This window comes from Physeter macrocephalus, chromosome 8, assembly GCF_002837175.3.
Source record: "Physeter macrocephalus isolate SW-GA chromosome 8, ASM283717v5, whole genome shotgun sequence".
Taxonomy (NCBI): Eukaryota; Metazoa; Chordata; class Mammalia; order Artiodactyla; family Physeteridae; genus Physeter; species Physeter macrocephalus.
This window is the reverse complement of record NC_041221.1, coordinates 66,214,712-66,238,733: the sequence shown is the minus strand read 5'-3', so window position 1 is coordinate 66,238,733 and position 24,022 is coordinate 66,214,712. Positions and strand designations below refer to the sequence as shown.

Sequence of the window (24,022 nt, the reverse complement as noted above, 5' to 3'; positions counted from 1 at the left end):
CAAATATAATATGGTATTACTTATATGTGGAATCTTTAAAAAAATGATAAATGAACTCATTTACAAAACAGAAACACATTCACAGACTTATAGAACCAACTTATGGTTACCAGTGGGTAAGCGTGGAGGGGAAGGGACAGATTGGGATTGACATGTACACACTGCTATATTTGAAACAGATAACCAACAAGGACCTACTGTATAGCACAGGGAACTCTGCTCAGTACTCTGTAATAACCTAAATGGGAAAAGAATATGAAAAAGAATAGATACATGTATATGTACAACTGAATCACTTTGCTGTACACCTGAAGCTAACACAACATTGTTAATCAACTCTACTCCAATATAAAATAAAAATTAAAAAAAAAGAAATATCAGATTAAAGAAGCTTCTGGTCTTTAAATGAAAAGAGAAAATGAAAGGGTAACTAGGATTTGCTACTTGAAGCACTGCCACCTGCTAGGACAGAGTTAACACCAGCGTATGAAAGAAAACTTCCCTTTAAAATTTACTGGGCAATTTTTATGAACTCATTTTTTGTGAGGCAGGAAAAATAATCAGGCAAGCAAAGGTGAGGTATCTTTGGAAAATTTAATTTGGACCATATTTTCTTTCTTTCGCTTAAAACATCAAATATTTCAATACACTTTGGGTTCCACAACTTACAAAGGGGCAGTGGGTGGTTTCCTGCAGTTACATACTGTACCCAACTTTCTATAGAAAGATCAGACATTTTCCAACCTTGCTTTTGAGTATTTTCTTAAAAATGCTTTAAAGGTTCCTTACAGTCAATGGCAAGTAAAACAAAGTAAGGCTTTATTTTCTCCTTTTTCCCCGTTTCTGGTACTGCATGTTGGAGGAATAAGGAAGGAAGACTTGTCACATCAGTGTTGGTACCCTGGGGATCGCTGCTGAGTCCTCCACGTGTATCCATATCATCGAGGCCCTGATGCACCCCTGCACAGAGGAACCTGAGATGGGTAAGTGCTGAACAGCCTGTCACAGCCATTTCGCAGCACATGGGGTCTGTGGCTGCTGGTTCCTGTCAGTGTTCACAGGGGTAACAAAGGAACTAGGATCAAGTCACGACCAGAGGTCTCCCACCTGGCACTGCAGTACCACAGGTTCACATCTGCGGGCCTTACAATGTGCATTTAAAGACTAAATGTAATTACTGAAAATAACACAAGAAAAAAATCCCATTACTAATTCCCATATCAAATTACTAGAATGAAAATAAAAGCATTTGTCTGATAAAACATGTTTTCTATGTCAGATGAAAGTAACTCCCTTGCAAGATAATCTTAGTAATGTATATTTGTCACTATTCATATACTTTTGCCTGGTACACAAATTTCTGTAATTGCATCATCTGAACAGCTTTGTCATTTTTCAAACTTGTAGTCTCATTAACTTAAAAAAGGGATAAGGTAGCCAAATTTAACTAATTTTGGTTGCAGAAAAACATCTCAGACATTAGCCTTCTTCTTCTCAAGTGTTAAGAGCACGTGATTAAAAGGTAACAGTTTCTTCTCTTAACAGGAAACTAAGCAGCTATTGTTGTCAAATCTATCTTTAGTAAACACAGGGCCCTCATAAATATAAAATTAAATTCTTTTGAGGAATAGGTTTGTGATTTTAGGTATGCAGGATTTACATTTATTCGCTGAATTTTGTAGTAAAAAAACGTGTGGTGTTCCCATCTTTCTTTCAATACACGAGGGATTTCTCCATCATCTCAGCAGGCTCTCACACACAGATGGCAGGCTGGTCATCTCAGCCACATGTCACGTGCTCTCAGAAGCCCTGCAAAAACTCCTGTAGCTGGGTGACGATCTCGGTGTCCACCGTTTCCATGAGGGACTGGAAGCCTTGCTCTCCCAGCAGCTCCTGCTGGGCCTTAAGCTTCTCGTAGATGAACTGCTGCAGTGACACGGTATGCACAGGGTCCTTCAGGGCCAGCTGCAGGACAGAGAGGAGCCACACTGTGTCAGAGAGGCAAAACAAGTTCCTCTTACATGTGAGTGACTCAATTCTTTGTAATCTCATTCACAGCAACAAAATTGCTTCTGCCTCCCTTCTTGCAAGGGATTCTAAAGGAGCCTCATTGTGGAAAAGTTTGTCAAAGAAAATTTCACTCACTTAGTCTAACCTCAGCTCCCTAGGGCCTCTAAGCACAGTCATCTGATTAGCCCAATTTCTCAACAGTTCATCCATGTAAAGAATCAAAACCTGGTGGGAAGTATCCTACAAGGAATATAACATGCCAAAGAGCACTTAAACACAATTGTCCAGGGTTCCTCATAGGAAGATCAGGTACTTTATTGTGGCAGCTTAGTGAGGCCCTCAGGACTGACAGAGGAAACACTGCCCTATCCTGGATTGCTATGCTACTTATATACATGTATGTTCTTCCGGTTAAAAAAGAGAAAGAAAAATAATAAATAAAAATAGATTTTTAACAACCCAAACACGTGCTCCTCCTCTCCCATTGGGATATTTGAAAAACAAAAGAAATATAATTAAATAAAAATAACCCATCCATCCACTTCCTAAAGATAACAATCACAACAGAGAACATTCTGGCCTTTTCTGTGCCTGTGGAATGCACATACATACACATAAGTATACAATTAGTTCTGTTCTTTGCACTTATACTATCACACAAAAAATTCTACTCTAACACAGTTTAAGAATTCTAAATCAACTTATGTCATAATTTTTTTGTTATAGGCATGTTGAAGTAATCATGGTCTAGATTAAATACAATTTTAACTATAATTTTGCTGAATAATCTTTCACAAACACTGTTCCACGTTACAATCTATACAGCCTTTCCTCTACACTTCAAATTATTTCTTGAGGATATCTACCACTATTTCAGAAGGATTACTAGATTAAAGTGCATAGACAATTTTATGACTCCTGATATATATTATCAGGTTGTTTTTCCTACAGTTTGTACCAACTTAAAAGTTATAAGAGTTTTCAGCTTGTGACACTGTTACCACTGGTATTATCAGTATTTAAATTCCTTAAAATCTAAGAATTGAAAAATAACACAACTTTGCTTTCACCTATATATTGCTCTCATTATCAACAATGCTGAAAATGTGTAAGGCTTTAAGTGCATGAGTTTCTGTGTGAGAAATTCTTCTCTTTCCTTTACTGAGACTCAATTCTATTCTACGTAGATGAAGTAGCTGAGTCAGATCTGCAGTTTGAACAACGTAAGTAGATTTGATTTTATTTATTTTATTTTTTAACATCTTTATTGGAGTATAATTACTTTATAATGGTGTTAGTTTCTGCTTTATAACAAAGTGAATCAGCTATACATATACAAATATCCCCTAGAATTTAAAATAATGACCACAAATAGAAAATGTAACTGAGAGGTAGAGACATAGGAGGCATGAATGTGAAATTAAACCCCTTATGTGAACATTCCAGAGTTACAAGATAAATCCAAGACAAGGGTAATTTCAATACTCATTCTCCTGGAAGATGGATAGGAGAAAGAACAGCAAGAAAAACTGCAGACACAAAGCCCTAAATTCACAAGCCTGAAGATATCATTCTACAAAATGCACAGAAATTGAAGATGAACATTTAAAAATATCTACTCCCTTAAGCAACATGCAATAATGTTCAATATCATTTTAATTAGTAAGCAACAGACCTTTTACTAAAGAGGATGTGAACTTTGTTGAAATATCAGTCACTAAAACCACCTGCTACAATATGAGTGAAAAGCTGAGCTTGAAGCTGATGTTCAACAAGTCACTCCCACTACTGAAACAAAGCTTAAGAGTGTGATTTAAATGCTGTTTCAATTTGCTCTAAGAAACTGTAAACAGTTATCACATCTCCACACTTTAATTTCCAACAAACTAATAAAAAGGAAAAGTATCCCCATACTAAACCCCACCAGCTATGGCATAACATGACATTGGTATATTTTTTTTAAAGTGTATTGATCAGTCATTAGAAGATTAAAAGTATTTCTCTGTTTTGTAAGAAGAGTTGTGGAGGGAAGAAGAAATTTTAAAAAACATACAGAATCTCCAATTACATACCTTACAAGATCTTAAAAAAAAAAAAAAATCCACACTACTTTTAGTGAAAAAAACTACACGTTCACAAATAAATGTCTGTTTTGGCTTCTGGCAGACATTCCTTAATCATGGTTATTAATACCTTCTTTTGAAGAAATATATAAAACAGATTGACCAAATGATTCCCTAGAGAAGAATTATCATTGCACATGCACTAAAAATCCAGATATCATTTCTTTGAATGCAAAAATGCCTATAGTCACTAGAATTAAGAGACCCTGAAGTCACTAACAACATTTTCAAAACCATTACTTTTATGCAAATAATGTCCACCTAACATAATGAACTTAATTATCTGATTTAATGTGAAAAAATACAGAATGCCTAGCATGTTTACTAGGTGGTATGTTCTTGAGAAAATAATTAGTTTTCTAACATAATAAGTAAATTATAAACAGGAAGATGTTGGACATTATATATAAACAAACATAAGAAGACTCTAAAAGATAGAGAGAAGAAGGCAGCACAGCACCCAAGGAACAACATGGTGTTGAGTGCCCTTTCTTCTTGCCTCATAAATTCCGGATTTGGGGCTGAAGAAGCTAGCAACCTGGAAACACCAATGAGCACAGACAAAAAAAGCTAAAACAAATAGCCTACTCTCTAGCCAAAGGACCAGGAAAGGGACCAGAAAGCAAGACAAAAAACTTTTAGACAATAATTGCTCTACTTCAGCCAAACACCACAGAATAAACTGTGGCCCCAGTCCCACTGAGCTATTAGAAGGATTCAACCCATCTCCCATGTCTGTGGAGGTCCTTGGGGATCTTGAACTCTCCCCTTCCTCACCCAGGGAGGTATCAGTGGAGGCTTAGTGGGGAACATGGCCTCTTCCCCTACCTGGCAGTAACAAAAGTGGTACATCCACTTCTTCTGCCAGAGCAGTATCAGAAGAAGCCAGCTAAAACAGAATTAAATAAGATGCAGAGTCTCATAACACAATACCAAAAATGCCCAGGTTTCAAGAGAAATCACTCACAATACCAACCAAAAGGACAGGGCATGGGCAAGAGGGAAGTGGATTTAATTATAAAAGGGCAACTGAGAGGTCTTGTGCTGATAGAAATGTTCTATATCTTGGCTCACTAACGTCAACATTCTGGTTGTGAAGTCACAGTTTCGCAAATGTTATCACTGGAGGACACGGACAGCAACAGTTTATAAACCAGAGAGATCATTAATCTGGCAGCCTCAACCACCAAGAATACACTGGGAGGCAAGGAATTAACTTCTGAAGGTGAATGACCAAAATAGTTTGACACCTATATGCCCAAATTTAAACAAAGTATTCATAGAAGAATCTTACAAAATCAAATTATTTATTCTTCTTTCCCACACATTTCTAACAGGTGTGATTACCTTTGTTTAGCTGCAGGTTTGCTTAGATGTACAAATCTGAGGCAATAAATACCCGCTACAAGGAAAACAAAGGCAGCAATACTGAGGCTCAATTGACAATATGAAAATATTGGGGATAATGGGAAGAAACAGAAAACTATTAAAAAACAGATCCAGACTAGATACAATGTGTGGTATTTTGGATTGAATCCTGCAACTAAGAGCATTAGTGGAAAACTGGTGAAATTTACATAAAGTCTGGAGTTTAGTTAATACTAATATACCATAAAGTCTGGTGTTTAGTTAATACTAATATACCAAAGTTGGTTTCTTAGCTTTGATAAATGTACAATACTAATGTAAGATGTTCATATTAGGGAAAACTGGGTGAAGGGTGCATGAGAACCCTCTGTACTACCTTTGCTACTTTTCTGTAAACCTAAACCTATTCCAAAATAACAAGGTTATCTATCTTTATGCCAGTACCATACTGTTTTAATTACTGTGGCTTTGTAATATATTTTGAAGTCAGGAAGTGTGATGCCACCAGCTTTGTTCTTTCTTAAGACTGCTTTGGCTGGCTATTCAAGATCTTTAATGGTTCCATATGAATTTTAGAATTGTGTTTTTCATTTCTATAAGAAATGCCTTTGGGATACTGATAGGAATTGCACTGAATTGGTAAACTGCTTTGAGTAGTATGGACATCTTAACAATATTAAGCCTTCCAATCCATGAACATGGATATCTATTTGTTTGTGTCTTTAATTTCTTTCATGAATGTTTTGTAAGTTTTCAGCCTACAAGTCTTCCATTTCCTTAGTTAAGTTTATACCTAAATATTTTATTCTTTTTGATGCTATTGTAAATGGGTTTTCTTAATTTCCTTTTCAGCTAATTATTAGCATATAGAAAACACACCTGACTTTTGTACATTGATGTTGTATCCTGCAACTTTGCTGGATTCATTTATTAGTTCCAGCAGTTTTTTTAATGGTGTCGTCAGGGTTTTCTATATATAAGATCATGTCATCTGCAAGAGCAGACAATTTTACTTCTACCATTTCAATTTGTATGCCTTTAATTTCTTTTTCTTGCCTAACTGTTGTGGCTAGGATTTCCAGTACTATGTTGAACATGCAGAGCAATGGAAATGAATAGAGAGATCAGAAATAAATCCACACATACAGAGTTACCTACAGATCTTCAATAATGGTGCCAAGAATGCACAGTGGGAAAAGGATACTCTCTTCAACAAATTGTGCTGGAAAACTGGATATCCATATGCAAAAGAATGAAACCCTCATCTTACACCACACATAAAAATCTACTCAAAATTAATTAAAAACTTAAACATAAGACCTCAAACTGTAAAACTCTAGAAGAAAACACAGGGGAAAAGATTCATGACAGTGGCCTTGGCAATGATTTCATGGATATGATATCATAACCAAAACACACATGCAACAAAAGCAAAAACAAACAAGGGAAACTATGTCAAACAAAACTTTAAAAAGTTATTTTAAAAAAAGGATTCAGACTAAAAAAGTACATACCTCTGTGGCCATTTGGTTGGGGGACACGCTGCCCTAGACACCTCAATTAGCTGACACAAATGTTCTTTATATATACAGAATGTCTAAGCAGCAAGACTTGCAAGCTCATTTTCAAAATGAGAAAAACTGACAACCCTAAGCTTTGAATGACATCCAAAGCTGATTTTTCTCATGTTAACGGCATCAGTAGATGCCACTAGAACACAGACTTCCAAGTTATTGGTTTGTTCTTTCTGTTGCTTCCATATGCCTAACCCCCATTCTTGTCCTTCAAGAAAACACATGATTATTTAAGAAATATTTCCTTTAAAATGGTTATGATAACTTTAGGAACCTTATAACAGATTTCAGTTATTAGCAGAAGATAACTAGCTAGAATTCCTGACTCCAGGGTTATGCTTAATAAATGAAGTGCTAAATAACCTGACTTACTTCAAAAGTACATACATTGGATTTTAATAAGCAAGTCCGGTATTCCCTGGTTCTGAAATTATTACTCGAAGACAGAACGGTTCTGTATGGTTCTGTACAGTTCAGAATGGTTGAACTGTATATGAGGTCCTTCTGTTGGTAACTATATAGCCTTCTAACCTACAACAATTGACCCATAGGTGTTTAATCTTTAAAGCTGTTACAAGATTTTTAGCTCCTGTGGTGCTACTTACAAAGATGTACACTAATCTTGTTCTTTGAGATTTTTATTCCTTAAAACTAAAATATATTTCACTGCATTAATCTTCAATTTCACCCAGCAGATATTCAGTAAAGCTGAATCTTTTATTTTTCTTAGGTTATGTGGCATATTGTGTAACTGCTCACTTTTCAAGTCTCCATACAACCTATGATAATTTTCAGAATTTACTGTAACATTTTCATATGATATTTTGCTAAAGAGAAAAAGTTTCCTACCTTAGAAAAATACAGAAGATCTTTTTAAAAATAATATACTTTCAGGCTTCCCTGGTGGCGCGGTGGTTGACAGTCTGCCTGACAATGCAGGGGACACGGGTTCGTGCCCTGGTCTGGGAAGATCCCACATGCCACGGAGGGACTGGGCCCGTGAACCACAACTACCGAGCCTGCGCGTCTGGGGCCTGTGCTCCGCAACAAGAGGGGCTGCGATAGTGAGAGGCCCGCACACCGCGATGAAGTTGCCGCAACCAGAGAGGGCCCTCGCGCAGAAACGAAGACACAACACAGCCAAAAATAAATAAATCAATTAAAAAATATATATGTACTTTCTATGAAACCTGGTATATTATGTATAAACACACTAGCTATGCAACAGGCCAAAAATATTAAAGAAAAATTTGCTTATAACAATGTATAACCATGTGGTCTTCAAAAATTCCATAGTTTGATGAAAATATCTTTTGTGTAAAATTATTTTCTTTTTTGACCTCTGATTGTTTCACCATAGGTAACTCAATTTCCAAAATATATCTAAAACGTCTAAATTTCTAGAATCTCTTAGGATATAAACTCTTTTAATTTGGTGGCTTAACAAAGAGTTTGAGGCCTGCAGATGCCAACGAGAACCCACCTCATTAATAGGGCTTGGCAATGCAAATTTAGTCACTAATTACACCAAGTGTGAAACCCAAATTCCAAGGGAGCCACCTGAGATTTTTACTTTATTCTAATTTTAAATGTATTTTTATTTTGATCACTCTTGTGGCTGTTCCCTGAGGAATTTAAACTACAATTTCTATCTGATGAGCTTGTAAGTAAAGCAACTATTTACACTGCTATGTCTAGAAAGACTGGGACCCAGGCTTAATGAGATAAAAATGACAGCACATGCCTATCTCAATGACAAAAACTTAAATTTCAACTTAGTAATTAGCTTGTAACCTACGTTTTCTGATACAATTATTATTCTCTCCACCAGTCCTAGACCATTACTACTTGGGTATTTTTACTCTAGTTTCAATTTTTTTCTAGTTATATCTTTCATTGTAGGGTGCATCAACTCTTTGCAAAGTAAGCTTAAGAGAAATGCAAAATTTAAACAATGAGCCCAAGTATTTATTTCAAGTCCAGCTCTGGGGAACAGAACATCTGCTTATTTTTTCACATCTGTCTCAGTATGGAATGTTCTTCATGAGAGCAATGAAATAGAAATCAAAATATTATATTTATATTTACTAAACTCCAAACACAAGCAAGGCATGTGCTAGGCACAGGTTAGGTCCTTAACCTATAGTATTTCATTTAAAACTCACAATAAGGAATCCTAAGGAGGCAAGGGAGTCTTCAGCAATTTAACCAAAAATCCTTAAAGAACAGTGGTTCTCACCCTTGGCAGCACACTGGGAATCGTTTGTGAAACTTTTAAAAATGATGACGTCTAAGTCTTACTTCTGCAAATTCTGATTTAACTGGCTTCAGGCACCAGGATTTTTAAAAGCTCTCCAGGTAATTCTGATGCACATCTAAGTGTTACAGAAAAATTTGGAAAAACCAGCTTTGAGGACTAAGGTCTCAAGTGAATCTAAAAGAACCTGTATTTTTACATTCAGTAAAATAAAAGAATACAGGTAATAGACTAAATAAAACATATGAAACTTAATTCCCATTTACCACCATCTATTTCTAGAAACTCTTCAAGGCTTCCTTTCTCCTTTAGTTTCAGTGAGGCATTTTAAAATTCCTTTTGCTTTACTGTATGCATACTAGGCAATGTCAGTATCTTTTTTTTCTCATTGTCTGATTCCTCCACCATCCCGAAGTTTAATGCTCTTTGACGTTTGGTTTTTGACTCTAGAATTCACTATCCAGTGGTATGTTTGTGTTTAGTTTTAAAAAGTTATTTTTTTAACGTGTTAAAAGCATATTATTATTCTATTCCTATTTCAATAGAAGCTTTGCCAGGGATAAATGGTGAATTTAATGCTAGATTCAATTTGCTAAGGGTAATTTATATTTTTGCATCTATTTTTATAAATCTAAAAATTTACCGTTTTTCTTTTTCATTCTTTTCCTGACAATTCCCACAGCTTTCTAGATTTTAGAATAGTTCAACTAGCACAGCATTACCTGTTCCTTAAATTTTGATACTACAAAAGGAAGGAAGAAAGAAAAGAATGAAGGAAAAAAGGGAGAAAAAAGGAGGAAAAAAATGGGGGAGGGAGAGAGAGAAGGAAAGCTGCTGCCAAAAGGATGTCATTAGAAAAGTTTAAACGCATTAAACTGCTTATTTTAATTGATAGTACATTCCAATAAAACCACTTGTAAAATGAGCATATAAACATTACTGAATACTGGGGAAGGGTCTTTTATTGTTCTTTTCTTTGAGGAGTGGAGAGGCAATTTAAAACATTTCTTCCATGGCTATTATACATCTATTTCTACCTGGTCCTAAGTTTTTTGTTTTTTGTGTTTTTTTTTGTAATTTACATTTTACTTAAAAATTGTCCATTCTGACAAGATTTTCCATTTATTAGCCAAGAGTTGAATGTATAACTTCTGAAGTTATATGTGTCCTTATCTCTAATATTGATATTTATATTCATTATACATCTATTTCTACCTGGTCCTAAGTTTTTTGTTTTTTGTGTTTTTTTTTTTTGTAATTTACATTTTACTTAAAAATTGTCCATTCTGACAAGATTTTCCATTTATTAGCCAAGAGTTGAATGTATAACTTCTGAAGTTATATGTGTCCTTATCTCTAATATTGATATTTATATTCACTCCCCCACCCCTTGATTGTGGCTCACCAGAGTAGCAGCTCATGGAGGTCAGGTGGGCAATGGAGTTTTTTTTTAAGCTCAAGTCCATCTCACAGTGGGACCAGTGGGTTGCCCATCTTGTGGCTATTTCCCAGTTCCAGAATGTATAATTGGAACACACATACTTAGCAACTGGAAGAATCCCCATATTGGGTTCTAGGTTTCCTAAGGTTGACTTTTGCTTTTTACTCACAACTTGAAATGAGTTTTGGGTTGATTTATTTTCATTCTTTCTTGTTTGATAATAAAATTACTTAAGGCTATGTATAATTTTGTTGTGCCCACGTTTTTATGTGTAATAATCTCAGTGGAGTATGTCACCTAATTAAAAATTGCAAGCTTCCTCTTTAAGATATCATTTAAAAAACTTTATGTGACCAATATTTTTCTCAACAATTGCTTAATTTCAGGTTTCACTTCATTGCAGTCAGAGAATATGACCTGTACTATTTCTACTCTGAAAAACTGGAGGTTTTTTGGAAGCCTCGAATATGCTCTTTTTTAAATGTTTTATGAACATTTTAAAAAATGTATTTTCTATTTATAGGGTAAAAATTTTTATTTACAGCTACTAAATTAACTTTACTGATATTATTCAGATTTGTCACTACACAACCACTAGGAGACCCTCTTAGGTTCAACTTAACATACATGGGATCTCAAGACTACTATAGGCTATCCTTAGCATCAGTTTACTCAGAAGGCCATGGGGATGACATGATACCGCAAAATGGAAACGTGTAGAAAGATAAATTTTGCACCAATAAAAATGTTATGATAATAGGTGTATTTATAGAACCCTGTAAAAATATGCTGTCTTTTCAAATGACTGTTTTCATGTTTTATGAAAGCATTTCTACTATAAACAAATTTTAGAAGTAAATTAAGCTAAATTTACTGTGTAAATTAACGACTATCTCCATTCAATTTCCAGCAACAGAGTTGTCTATTTACATTTAAAAAAACAATTCTAATACATAACTAAATTAATAAATAAGAGGAAGATGCCCTCCTTCCAGTCACCTTAACATCAGAGTAAAATGACTATATAACAAATGACTATATAACAAAGTGTAATAGAATACTGAATTTAATAACATCAATGTTATTAAATTAGAACGGCCTGCTAGATATCTAAATATGTTACCACTTAGCAATGCCTCTGATTCTACTTCCTACTGAAAGATATTAATAATATTCATGTTTGTCCAATCTGTGACATAATATACTATAAAACCAAATATGTGCCATAATACATTGATCCAATTATATGTGGTTTCCAGGTGATACAGAGAATGGAAAAGATTTATAAACAGAAAGAGTGAAGAAAACTCAGATGAGATTTTCTATTTGCAATCTAAATGCTATCTTTGGATATGCTCAGTTCTCTGAATATCATTTATTTCTGTGTATAACCTTATTAAAGGGACTGAGAACATCAGAGTGAGCCATCTATAGGCAACACCAGCTCCCTTCTCTCTGCTTATTGCTCCAACTGCTTCTATGGTTCCAGGGAGTGAGATCACTGAGCAAATATTACAAGAATCTCTACTTTCCTGATAAGATGCTCTACAAGGTCAAGCTATCAGGTGAAGGATCGAAGTGTAAGTGCTATAAACAGGAAATTCCAAAAGAGAACTTTTAAAGCCAAGAACGTTTAATAAGGAGCCAGTCAGCACCCTCAATCTACTTCAAAAACTGGGATTATCATTTATCAAATTGTAAACCATCAATAATTTATCAAAATGACAGAATATGATGGGAATGAAAACTTCCCATTCTGACCATCTGCTGATATAGCAAAATTGTTAGAGAATTTGCAGTATTTTAAGACCTGCATTAATTCACTATTTCTGTGAAGGGAAAAACTGTTCTATGGCTGTTTAACCTACATTTGCTGGAGTACCTGAAATGATCTCATACATGATTTAAATTACATTATGTATTTATTGTAGTAGGCATGCTTGGCACAAAACAAAGGAATAACTGCACAGCAGTGCCTCCAGAACTGAATCATCTGTGGAAGTCAAGTGGAAAACTCAAAAAACAGCAACACTATGATTAACAAAGATGTAACACTGACAATTCTTTAGAAAACAACACAATTCAAGCATTTCAAAATGTCTGTCCCGCTATTACCTTTTAATGTTGGAGTTTATTTAAGTCTCAGAGAACCAAGCCTATCAACATTTATTTTGTTTACATAAAAACAGAGTAATCACAATCAGAATATCTACAATACCCATCGAATTTAAGACCATAAATGATCTTGTACCAGTCTCTGAGAATTACACTTGTTCTTTATTCAAGGAATAAATTCATAGTGAAATGGAACAAGTAGAGTTTTAGAAGCAGTTCATCAACACCTAGTTACCAAAGGCCAGATCTTTCCTGAAAAAAGGTCACCCAAATCTCCAGCTCATGTTAACTGCTGACTTACGCGTTTAAGAAATTTGCTACCACTAGCATCTAATTCAATGAAAAGTTACTGAGAATCCATCTGGTAACATTCTACATCCACACCCTGTATGTAAAACGTGTTTGGGGGGTGGGGTGAAGGTAACAGGAAAATTAGTGGTGTGATAAATTTTTATATTAAATGGTAAAAAGCTGCTGCATAAAATGTCCTTTGGAATGAGGCAGCACTGTGTGTATGTGTGAAAAAGGGAGGAGATAAAGAGAGCAGATGGGGGAGGTGAAGAGGGTGCAGGCAGACAACAAAGAGAAGATATTTCTCTCAGGTATCCAGGTCAGAAGTAAGCTAGTTGGTTATGTGGTACATCCAATGGCATCGGTATTCACTGGGTGGAAGCAGTTAATCTGTAGTTAAATGAATGGCATAGGAAATGAATGGAGTAGGAAAACACTGTCAAGTTCTCTTAGCAAGCATAACATTGCAAGCCTCTCCCCAACTGTATGGCTAAGCACAACCTCAAACCTTTTCTTACCAAAAGTTTTCTGCTCTATTTTTTCATTTATTGAGAAATTTTTTAAAAAGCCATCAGAGGGCTTCCCTGGTGGCGCAGTGGTTGCGCGTCCGCCTGCCGATGCAGGGGAACCGGGTTCGCGCCCCGGTCTGGGAGGATCCCACGTGCCGCAGAGCGGCTGGGCCCGTGAGCCATGGCCAATGAGCCTGCGCGTCCGGAGCCTGTGCCCCGCAACGGGAGAGGCCCCAACAGAGGGAGGCCCGCATACCATACCAAAAAAAAAAAAAAAAAAAAAGCCATCAGATGGTAAATTTCTTTTAAAATACATATATTGGGTTGGCCAAAAAGTTTGTTTGGGTTTTTCCAAACGAACTTTTTGGCCAACCCAATACATCTGGTCTACAATGAAAATAAATGAGAAACACTGGATTTGCATGAGAAACACTGGCTTGATAACTAACTTAGTTAGAACATATAGGTATTCTGTAAAATAGCCAATAAGTGATTTTTTTCCCAAATAATTGAGTTTTACAACAACAACAACAAAATGACAAAGTGAAAAGATCCCGCTTTATTTAGAGAAGCTCTTGACAGGATGCATTATAGTTTTTTTGAGTAGAACACAATTTTGTTTATAAAAGACAAAACCATTTATAACACGCACTTATAGCTGTTCAGTTAAAAGAAAATCTGTGTGGATTTTTGGTGCAGTGGGCCCCACGGGTGGCAGCCTGTCAGGGATGATAATAGGTAAGGGCTAATGGAGAGGCTGCATGGTTAATAGTTCTGGAGCTTGTGGAAATGAACAAAGGAAACAAAGAAGAGCAGTTTGACAATCAGTCACATTACATAATGGCCATTTTCTTAAAGGAAAAAAAATGAACATCTATAAAATTCATATGTAAAGTATGCTACGGAATTATGAGACAAAGATCTATACAGATAACTTTGGTTCAAATGAGAGAAGAAACAGTTATTAATAAGGCCTTCTACCCATGAAATGTAACAATGAAAATGTGGACATATTTCTGGAATTTAGGGTTTATACCCTAACTCACAAAATTCAAATGGTATCTGAAGTTTCATGGTCCACTGTCATTTATGCAGTCATAGCAGATGAATAAGCAAATTCGTGGTAGAATATGGCTGTACAACAATCTTCTACAACACAAATCTGACCAGGTCACTCCTTTGATGACAACTTTTTAACGGCTCCCTATTCCTACCAAATAAAATCCAAATTCCTAGCTTTCTATGGCTGCTGTAACAACCACAAATTTATTACCTTCTGCTTCTATATATAGAAGGCCAGAACTGTCTCACTGGGCTAAAATCAAGGTGTGTCAGCAGGGCTGCCTCCCTTTCTAAAGGCTCCAGGGGAGAATCTGTTTTCTTGGCTCTTCCAGATCTAGAAGGCTTCTTCCTCCATCTTCAAAGCAACAGCAGGTGGAGTCTTTCTGACACTGCATCATTCTGACCCTCTCCCTTCTGCCTCCCTCTTCACTTTTAAGGACTCTTGTGATTACATTTGGCCCACCTGGAAACCTTAATTCCACTTTGCTGTGTAACAAAACATAGTCATAGATGATACTACATATTCACAGGCTCCAGGGACTAACTAGGACATGGATATGCCTGCGGATGAAAGGGATTATTCTGCCTACCACACTTATCATATGGTATACCAGGCCCTCTACAACCCACTTTTTTTTTGACACACAGTAGGCAGCTAAATAAATGTCTGAGTGACATTCCTGCCACTACCCACAGTTCAGTGAAATAAAAGAATTACTTGTCCTGAGTATTGCAGGATGTTTAGCAGCATCCTTGGCTCCTATCCACTAAATGCCAGTAGCACTTCTCTGGCCTTGTGACAATAAAAAATGTCTTTCAGACAATGCTGTAAGTCCCCTGGGGGGGGGGCAAAATTACACTCAGTTGAGAAGCACTATTAAACAAGGATCTACTGTTTGTATGTAAAAGTAAATGTAAACTTACTTAATTCACACAATGACATAAAGCCATTTTGACTAGGGTTAAAAAAGTCATCAGTTTCTTCATTTCTTCCAGCTCAGTAAGCAAGTGTGGGGAAGAAATTAATTCTGGTTTAAGTTAAAAGAAAGTTATAACTAACACCTGGATAGTTTCTATAACAAAATCTTTCCTCTTTTATATCTGTTTTTATTTTAAAGTAATTTATTTCAAGGTGACAGTTCCTGAAAAATCCAATGACTTATTAATATGATCTTCACATAAGTACAAAATTGTGCAAAGCTGTTTTAAATCATTTCACTTTGCTAGGGTTTATGTAAAAATGAATTAGAGTGACTAGGATATAATGAAATCCGTATCATTTAATTTGTAAATTCTTTAGTTAACAAATCCTCTTTCATCAGAAGTGATATTTTATTTGTGAACATATCACTTTATACAGAGAATTAAATCATTTTAATTGTTTTAAATTAATATAAATGGACATGTTCTTTCTCATATTTTCTTCATTTGACTCTGAATCATGGTAGTACACCCTAGCTTTTGTTATAAGCTATGTCTTTATTCACATCACACAGTTAGGGTAAGACAACAAAGAAGCAATTGCTTTCAATGCACTGCTCAAAATAACTAGCTGGAGTATGTATGTATGTATTAGACTGATCTAAGGAATATTCTAAAAGGAAAATAAATCTGCAATTCTTAGCATCAAAATAGCCAGTCTTATGCCTCTGACTTTCAAACAATACAGTTTTTGCTGTTTTCCAGCATAACTCTTTCCCACTTCAGATCAAGGTAATTAACAATTATTTAGTAAGTGTTCAGTTTACCTTAAAAGTTATATTATGGTGAATTTTCAAGTAAAATATCCTCAGAAACATCATTAATGAGTATTAAAACACACTGTTAGGCTACAGTAATTAAAATAGGCAGGGTTATAGACTACAATTTGGAGTTCTGAAATAAATCCATGTAAATCTGGCAATGGAGAATCTGATTGATAAAGGTGGCATTTCAAAATAGTAAAGACAAGACAGGCTACTGATTAATTTTGTGACACAAGCCATATGTGTATGTATGTGCGTGTATGTATTTATATATTTATATACATATACATATATATACAAAAAAAGCTGATGCTCTACTTCACTCCTTTATCAAAAAATTTCCAGTTAAAGATTTAAATGAAGTAAGTCCACAAAAACACAAGAAATGATTTCTTAAGAGTGGAGTAGCCATTCCAATCACTCCATAAAACCATACACAACAAAAGAAGAGTTCGAAAACAAAGTCAAAAACCAAAAAAATGCTGTCAAATTAAAGAGATGAAAACAACTACCACGGAAAACTCAATATACAGTGATGATCTCTCAAAGAGCAGTGCAGATCTGGATTGATCATGTCCTCAGAAGATAGCACTTCATCTTTCAGAAAGAGGGTCAAATGAAAAGAAAAAAAGCCTCTCGGATAGTTGTGAGGGGGAATCTGAGAACTGAAGCAGAGACAATTTGCAAAACTGTACCAGGACTCACAAAACAGAAAAACTATCCTAAACCATGACATGCAAGACAAGCAATCTAAACCCATACTATTTTACCACAGCTCATTTAGATCCACGTATTCCAAGACAAGAAAACTGACAACTGATCCAATGGTAACTGCATGAACTCGTGTTAAAGGTAAGACCAATGACTGACCCAGCAAATTGACTGGCTTACAAATTCTGACCAATCCCTGACAAGACCATTCTGTAACTAAACTCCAGCTCCCTAAACCCTATAAAACTCTTCCTTGATTCATTCACTGTGACACATCCTATGGTTACCCAATGTGTACATTCTCCCTTGTAGTAACAAGCTAATAAACCTAACTTTGTTGCTAGTTTTAGATAGATATATAGACAGATAGATAGATAGACAGATAATAGATAGGTAGATATATAGATAGATAGAAACAAAGATGAGAATTAAGGGCTGATTTCTTTAATCTATAAACAGCTTGTTCAGGTTACTGACTGTCACCTAACAAACTAGTCCAAACTAGGTGGCATAAAATAACAACTATTTTTTAATGTTAATGGAGTCAATGAAGCCATCCTGGAGTTGGAACCACCTGAAGAGTCACTCACTCATGTGTCTAGCAGTTAATGCTGGTTGTTCTCTGGGACTTCTGCTGGGGAAAATAAGACCTATGTTCCCCTTGTGGATGCTTGGGTTTCCTTACAGCATGGCAGCTGGCTTCCAAAAATAAGTGTCCCTAGAGAACAAGGAGGAAGCTATATCTAATGATCTAGACTCAGAAGTCATAAAGCACCAGCAAGCCTGACCAGTTTCAACAAAAGGAAATACAGGCCTAACATCTTAATGGGGAAGAATGTCAAAGTCACATTTGAAGAATGGCATACGGAATGGGAGATATTATTATGACCATTCTTGGGAAACATAATCTGTCAGAAAACTCTTATTTAAAAGCAAAAAAACAAACAAAATTTCTAATAGAAAAATATAAACAAGTCATTCATCAAACAAAGCGATATAAATGAGCTACAAACATCTGAAAAAGGCTCAGCCTCACTCATAATTAGAGAAAGTACATTAAACAACAAATTACTGCTTTCTAACTATCATATTGTCCAGGGTACAGGATAACTCATGTACCACCACTGGGCACATAAATTTAAATTGTTAGTTGTTTTCCTTGAAGTGACGTGCTTACTTTCGAGAAAATGCATGCCGAATGCTCAAGTGTGAATGATCATGTTTATCTTTCAGCTGCTCTTCCACTTCCACAGTCAAGTAGTGTTCATGAAAAAGGTTTAATTCAGCTCACAACTCAATCACAAAAGTACTTTTCCTCAAGACCAACCACTGTCAGAGAAAATTCCCATTTTGACACAGAAAATATTTAAAAGATGAGCACTCAATAGTGGAGATATATGAAAATTAATAATTTATACTATGTCATCAAAGACATTCTTAAATGAAACTGGCTTTAAAAAACAAAAAACTAAGTGTATGGTAGTGGAGAATATGATGACTGCTAGTATACTTTGCTGTCACTGACCTTATTAATGCTGAAGTGCCAACAGTTATACCCACCACTGGATACCCAACATTGTTTTAGCACCACCAGTACAAATGTTCACACAATGAAAAGGGAAATAATATCTTAGTATTATTATGAAATCATTATTATTATTATTATGAAACAATAATACTGTTGAAAGGGTTTGGGGAACCCCTAGTTATCTGTGGGCTACACTTTGAGAACTGCTGCACAAGAGATGCATGGGATGGAGATCCATTCAATGGAATGTCATCGTGTGCAGCTATTAGAAGAAATAATGCAAATCTAAATTTATGTACAGGAAATATGCTCATGCATTTACTACATTTAAGAGGAATCAAGCAGCAAAATAGAATGTATAGTGTTTCTAATTTGTGAACTACATACAGATGTTTATATATGTAAACTAAATGTTTGGAAAGATACATATAATGTTAGTAAAGGTTGCCTTGGGGAAAGGGTATTCCACATCATACAATGATTTTGTGATTTTTTAAATTAGTATAGGTTACTTTTATAATTTAAAAAAAAGTCTTCAAAATAGGAACCTCCTTACGTAGAACAATTCTTTGAAAAGGCTTCTTAAATTTCCCTTTCCTCAAAAGATAGGCTCCTTATAAAAACACAACTAGCATACTGATAATTTATTGAGAAAAAGAAAGAAGCAGAAGAGGAAAGCAGGAATAGAGTAGAAAAACCCATCAAGAAGACAGTCTAAAGTTCACTGGAATGTTACCTAAGTTCTCCCAAACCAGGTCATATTCTTCATCTAAAAATATGAAGACTTTATTTACATTGAGTCAATACCACATTGCCAAAGTTTCCAAGTGAACAGTGGCAAATTACTGAACTCTTCCTGATTAAGGTTTTCAGTAACAATTCAAGTAAATAATGAATAATGAGGCTGCCTATTTTTTTAATACTCAAGAATACAGATGTCAGCAGGGAATTAATCTGAGATCTCAACTAAAAGCAAAAACTTAGAAGCCATCACTTTATTTAGTTCCAAGAGCATTTTCAATAGAATTTTCTCTTCTAGTGTCTTTTGATTACTATGATGTAGCCTACTGTGAAAGATCTTAACCTCTTGATCTCAGACTACTTTTTGATTAACATTTTAGCTCCGTCCCAGGGAAAAACTGCTATCTCAGGAGGATGCCTGGTTATCAATTTGTGTCTTTATTACATCTCAGTTGAGTTATTCAAGTCATTATTTCCTATCCTCTTGGATGGTTTAATGTTACTTGCAATTCCACAGTTTGTAAGAGCTTAATTAACCACTGCAATAGCATATTTCAAGATATGGGGTAAGTTTAACGTTGATTTTGAAGTCTCACTTGGTACAGAAAGTTTTGTTCAATCCAAATTTGAAATATTTAGTATTTTTTATATAGCCGGCCTTAGGTATATAAAAAATATACCTAGGATAATCTTTTTTACGTTTTAGCATCACCTAGAAATGAAGATAAGGATATATTAACAGCAGTATAGCAGTCAGTCAAACTTATAGGTAGAATCTAAGCAAAGCATAGATAAAAACAAGTAGATCCTCCCATTTTAAGAAACTGGCTTTGTAATAAGCTAATGGCATTGAATATTTTTAAAGAATATGTATGTACTATTTACCAACATACACAAGAAAATAGGTTCTGTGGGGAGATAAACATGCTAGCAGAGAAAATAATGATTATAAAGATCAATGCTTTGTACATGGTGAGCATTCAAAAATGCATATGGGGGCTTCCCTGGTGGCGCAGTGGTTGAGAGTCCGCCTGCCGATGCAGGGGACGCGGGTTCGTGCCCTGGTCCGGGAAGATCCCACATGCCGCGGAGCAGCTGGGCCCGTGAGCCATGGCCGCTGAGCCTGTGCTTCCGGAGCCTGTGCTCCACAATGGGAGAGGCCACAAGAGTGAGAGGCCCGCGTACCACAAAAAAAAAAAAAAAAAAAATTAGATATCAATAAAAGCATTCATAATGAACAATTTAGATCTGATTTTCTTGTTAACAAACCAGCTTCTGAATGGCTTTTTCCTATTATCTATCTACAGACTTTATAGATCACTATGTATCAAAGACTGAAGAAAAAAATGAAAACATCTTAGCAATTCTGAAGGGAAAAAAAAGAATCAGATGGCAGGCCATAAAGTAACAAATGTGAGTACTTCTATGTTAATGATTAAAAAGCATTCAAGCCTATACTTCTATAGTTTCATTCAAGCAGTAGCATACAGAATATCCAGTAGTATGATAAATGAGAAAAATCTGACAATTAGTATAATAGATTTTCAGGGGCCATCTATGATACTGTTATAGGTTACATAAACAGCCTGTAAATATTTCATATTCTTGTTGAATAAAGAAAAACCAGAAAAGGGGACATCTTCCATTGTTATCAAAATAAAATTTGAAAACTTTACAAATTAAGCAGGGATTAAATAAAACAATTTTTATTTTCAGTAGTAAAAAGGTGTATCAAAAGATTATTTTAGTAATGTGAAAAAACGATTTTTTTCTTTCAATACTTTAAAAATGCTGCTCTGTTACTGGCTTGCCTGCACTGTTTCCAATGACAAGTTTGCCACTGTCCTTGTCTCTTTCCCTCTCTATATAATGTGTCTTTTTCCATTACGCTAGGAGGTGGATCCAAAAAGATACTGCTGTGTTTTATGTCAAAGAGTGTTCTGCCTATGTTTTCCTCTGGGAGTTTTATAGTATCCAGTCTTACAATTAGGTCTTTGATCCATTTTGAGTTTATTTTTGTGTGTGGTGTTGGAGATTGTTCTAATTTCATTCTTTCTTTTTTTAAAATTTATTAATTTTATTTATTAATTTTTGGCTGCACTGGGTCTTCATTGCTGCATACATGCTTTCTCTAGTTGTGGTGAGTGGGGGCTACTCTTCGTTGCAGTGCGGTGGCTTCTCTTGTTGTGGAGCACGGGTTCTAGGTGCATGGGCTTCAGTAGCTGTGGAACATGGGCTCAGTATTTGTAGCTCGTAGGCTCTAGAGCACAGGCTCAGTAGTTGTGGCACACGGACTTAGTTACTCCGCAGCATGTGGGATCTTCCCGGACCAGGGCTCGAACCTGTGTCTCCTGCATTGGCAGGCGGATTCTTAACCACTGTGCCACGAGGGAAGCCCCAGTTTCATTCTTTTACATGTAGCTGTCCAGTTTTCCCAGCACCACTTATTGAAGAGACTGTCCTTCTCCATTGTATATTCTTGCCTCCTTTGTCATAGATTAATTGACCATAGGTGTGTGGGTTTATCTCTGGGCTTTCTATCCTGTTCCATTGATCTATATTTGTGTTTTTGTGGCAATGACATACTGTTTTGATTACTGTAGCTTTGGAGTATAGTCTGAAGTCAGGGAGCCTGATTCCCTCAGCTGTGTTTTTCTTTCTCAAGATTGCTTTAGCTATTAAGGGTCTTTTGTGTTTCCATACAAATTTAAAAATTTTTTGTTCTACTCTGTGAAAAATTCAATTGGTAATTTAATAGAAATTGCATTGAATCTGCATATTGTCTTGGGTAGTATAGTCATTTTGACAATATTGATTCTTCCAGTCCAAGAACACAGTAAATCTTTCCATTTGTTTGTGTCATTTTTTATTTCTTTCACCAGGGTCTTATAGTTTTCGGAGTACAGGTCCTTTGTCTCCTTAGGTAGGTCGGATTTTGCTTTTAAGCTTTGTTTGGCAGGATCAGAGCAATACCTAATCTAGGGCTAATTTTGCTCCACTGTCGAGGTAATACGATTCTGAGTCCTCTACCTAATACTCTGTGAATTCTGAGATTTCCACTCTGACATGAGGGACTACTCCCTGCTCTGTGTCAGCTCTGAGTATTGTTCTCGTAACAATCCATTCTGGAGGTTCTTTCTCTGGACGTGGGTAACTTCTGCACTTGTATGTGCTAATCAGTACTCAGGTGAAGACTGAGAGGGGACCCACTGAAGATCCCCAAAATTCTATGTGAGCAGCTTCCTCTTCTCTGGTAACCTGAGCCACTCTGGTGTCCTCAGATTTCCAGCTTCCTCTCCTCAAATCAGAGAGACCACGGGGCTCCCTAGGCCACTCCCTGGAAACTGAAGGCAGTAATATGTGGCAATCAGCGGGCTCACAGTGTTTGTTTTTTGTTTCTCAGGGATCATTATCTTTCGTATTCTGATCTCCAATATCTTTTTTAAAATGCAGGTGGTAAAGGCGGTCAAAACATACAGAAAAGTTGCTACATAAGTCTAGCAGAGGGCAAGATCATTTCTGTAACTGGGTATGGGTAGGAAAGGTGATCAGTGAGAAGAGAGAGTACCTCATGAGAAAAATGGCAAAAGAGTAAGCTGAGTGGAGAGAAGGAGGATAAAAGGGCTACTCCAGATGGAAGGTCTAGTATGAACTCCATAACAGAGACAAGAAAACATAGATATGAACGGAGATAAGTTATTTGGTTTAGGAGACAGCATGGGGAAAAAGAAAGACAAGGCTCAAAAGGTTGGCTGGAATCATACTACAGAGGTCTGTAAAGATTAACAAGGAGTTAAATTCTTATTGCAGTGGTTCTCAACCCTGGTTGTACATCAAAATAATATGTGCCCCTTTAAAGAAATATGTATGCCTGATTCCCAGGCCCAGAAATGTAGTAGGTCTAAAGTAGGGAGGCAAAGGATATGGTTTGTCCAAAGTTAAAAACAGCAGAAAAACAAGGAAATCTAGGTTAAAAGCTGGGAAAGTGATTATGAAAACAAGGATGAATTATGGGGCTCCAGATAAAGGTACAAAACAGATTTACCAGGAGAAAAGGAATAGTTAGTGAGGAAGAAGAAGAGGTTGTGATGAGAGAGAAATGTCAAGAGTTCAGGATTTTGGATGAGATCAGTTCCAAATTAGGAACTGGGATTTAGCATGAGAAACAGAGGTGAAAAATGTAACAGAACTGGGAAAGTTGAGGAAAAGCAAAAAGCTCTAAATTCATAACCAGCATGACATTTCATGCAAGTTGAATACTAAAGAGTATTTTCAACAATTGTATAATTTACCTTGATTACTCAATGTTATAGGGTAAGGATTCTCAAAAGGCAGTTCAGAAACCACCAATAATTAATCTCATTGAGATTATGATTAATATGATCATGAATTAATATGATTAATCTCATATTATTTGTAAAATAAAAATGTCTTTTTTTTTGGTGTTTTTTTTTGTTTTTTTTGTTTTGTTTTTTTTGCGGTACGCGGGCCTCTCACTGTTGTGGCCTCTCCCGCTGCGGAGCACAGGCTCCGGACGCGCAGGCTCA

General features: G+C 35.9%; 1 protein-coding gene across 1 annotated transcript in view; it reads right to left on the bottom strand.

Annotated features, from left to right (window-relative positions):
• Nucleotides 1-584: 584 nt before the first annotated feature.
• Nucleotides 585-24,022, bottom strand: part of IPO11 (importin 11) — a 215,249-nt gene continuing 191,811 nt past the window's right edge. The window contains exon 30 of the mRNA XM_007130413.4: nucleotides 585-1,965. Within this exon, the coding sequence (XP_007130475.1) occupies nucleotides 1,801-1,965 (165 nt within the window). The 3' untranslated portion in view covers nucleotides 585-1,800. The remainder of the gene's footprint in view (nucleotides 1,966-24,022) is intronic.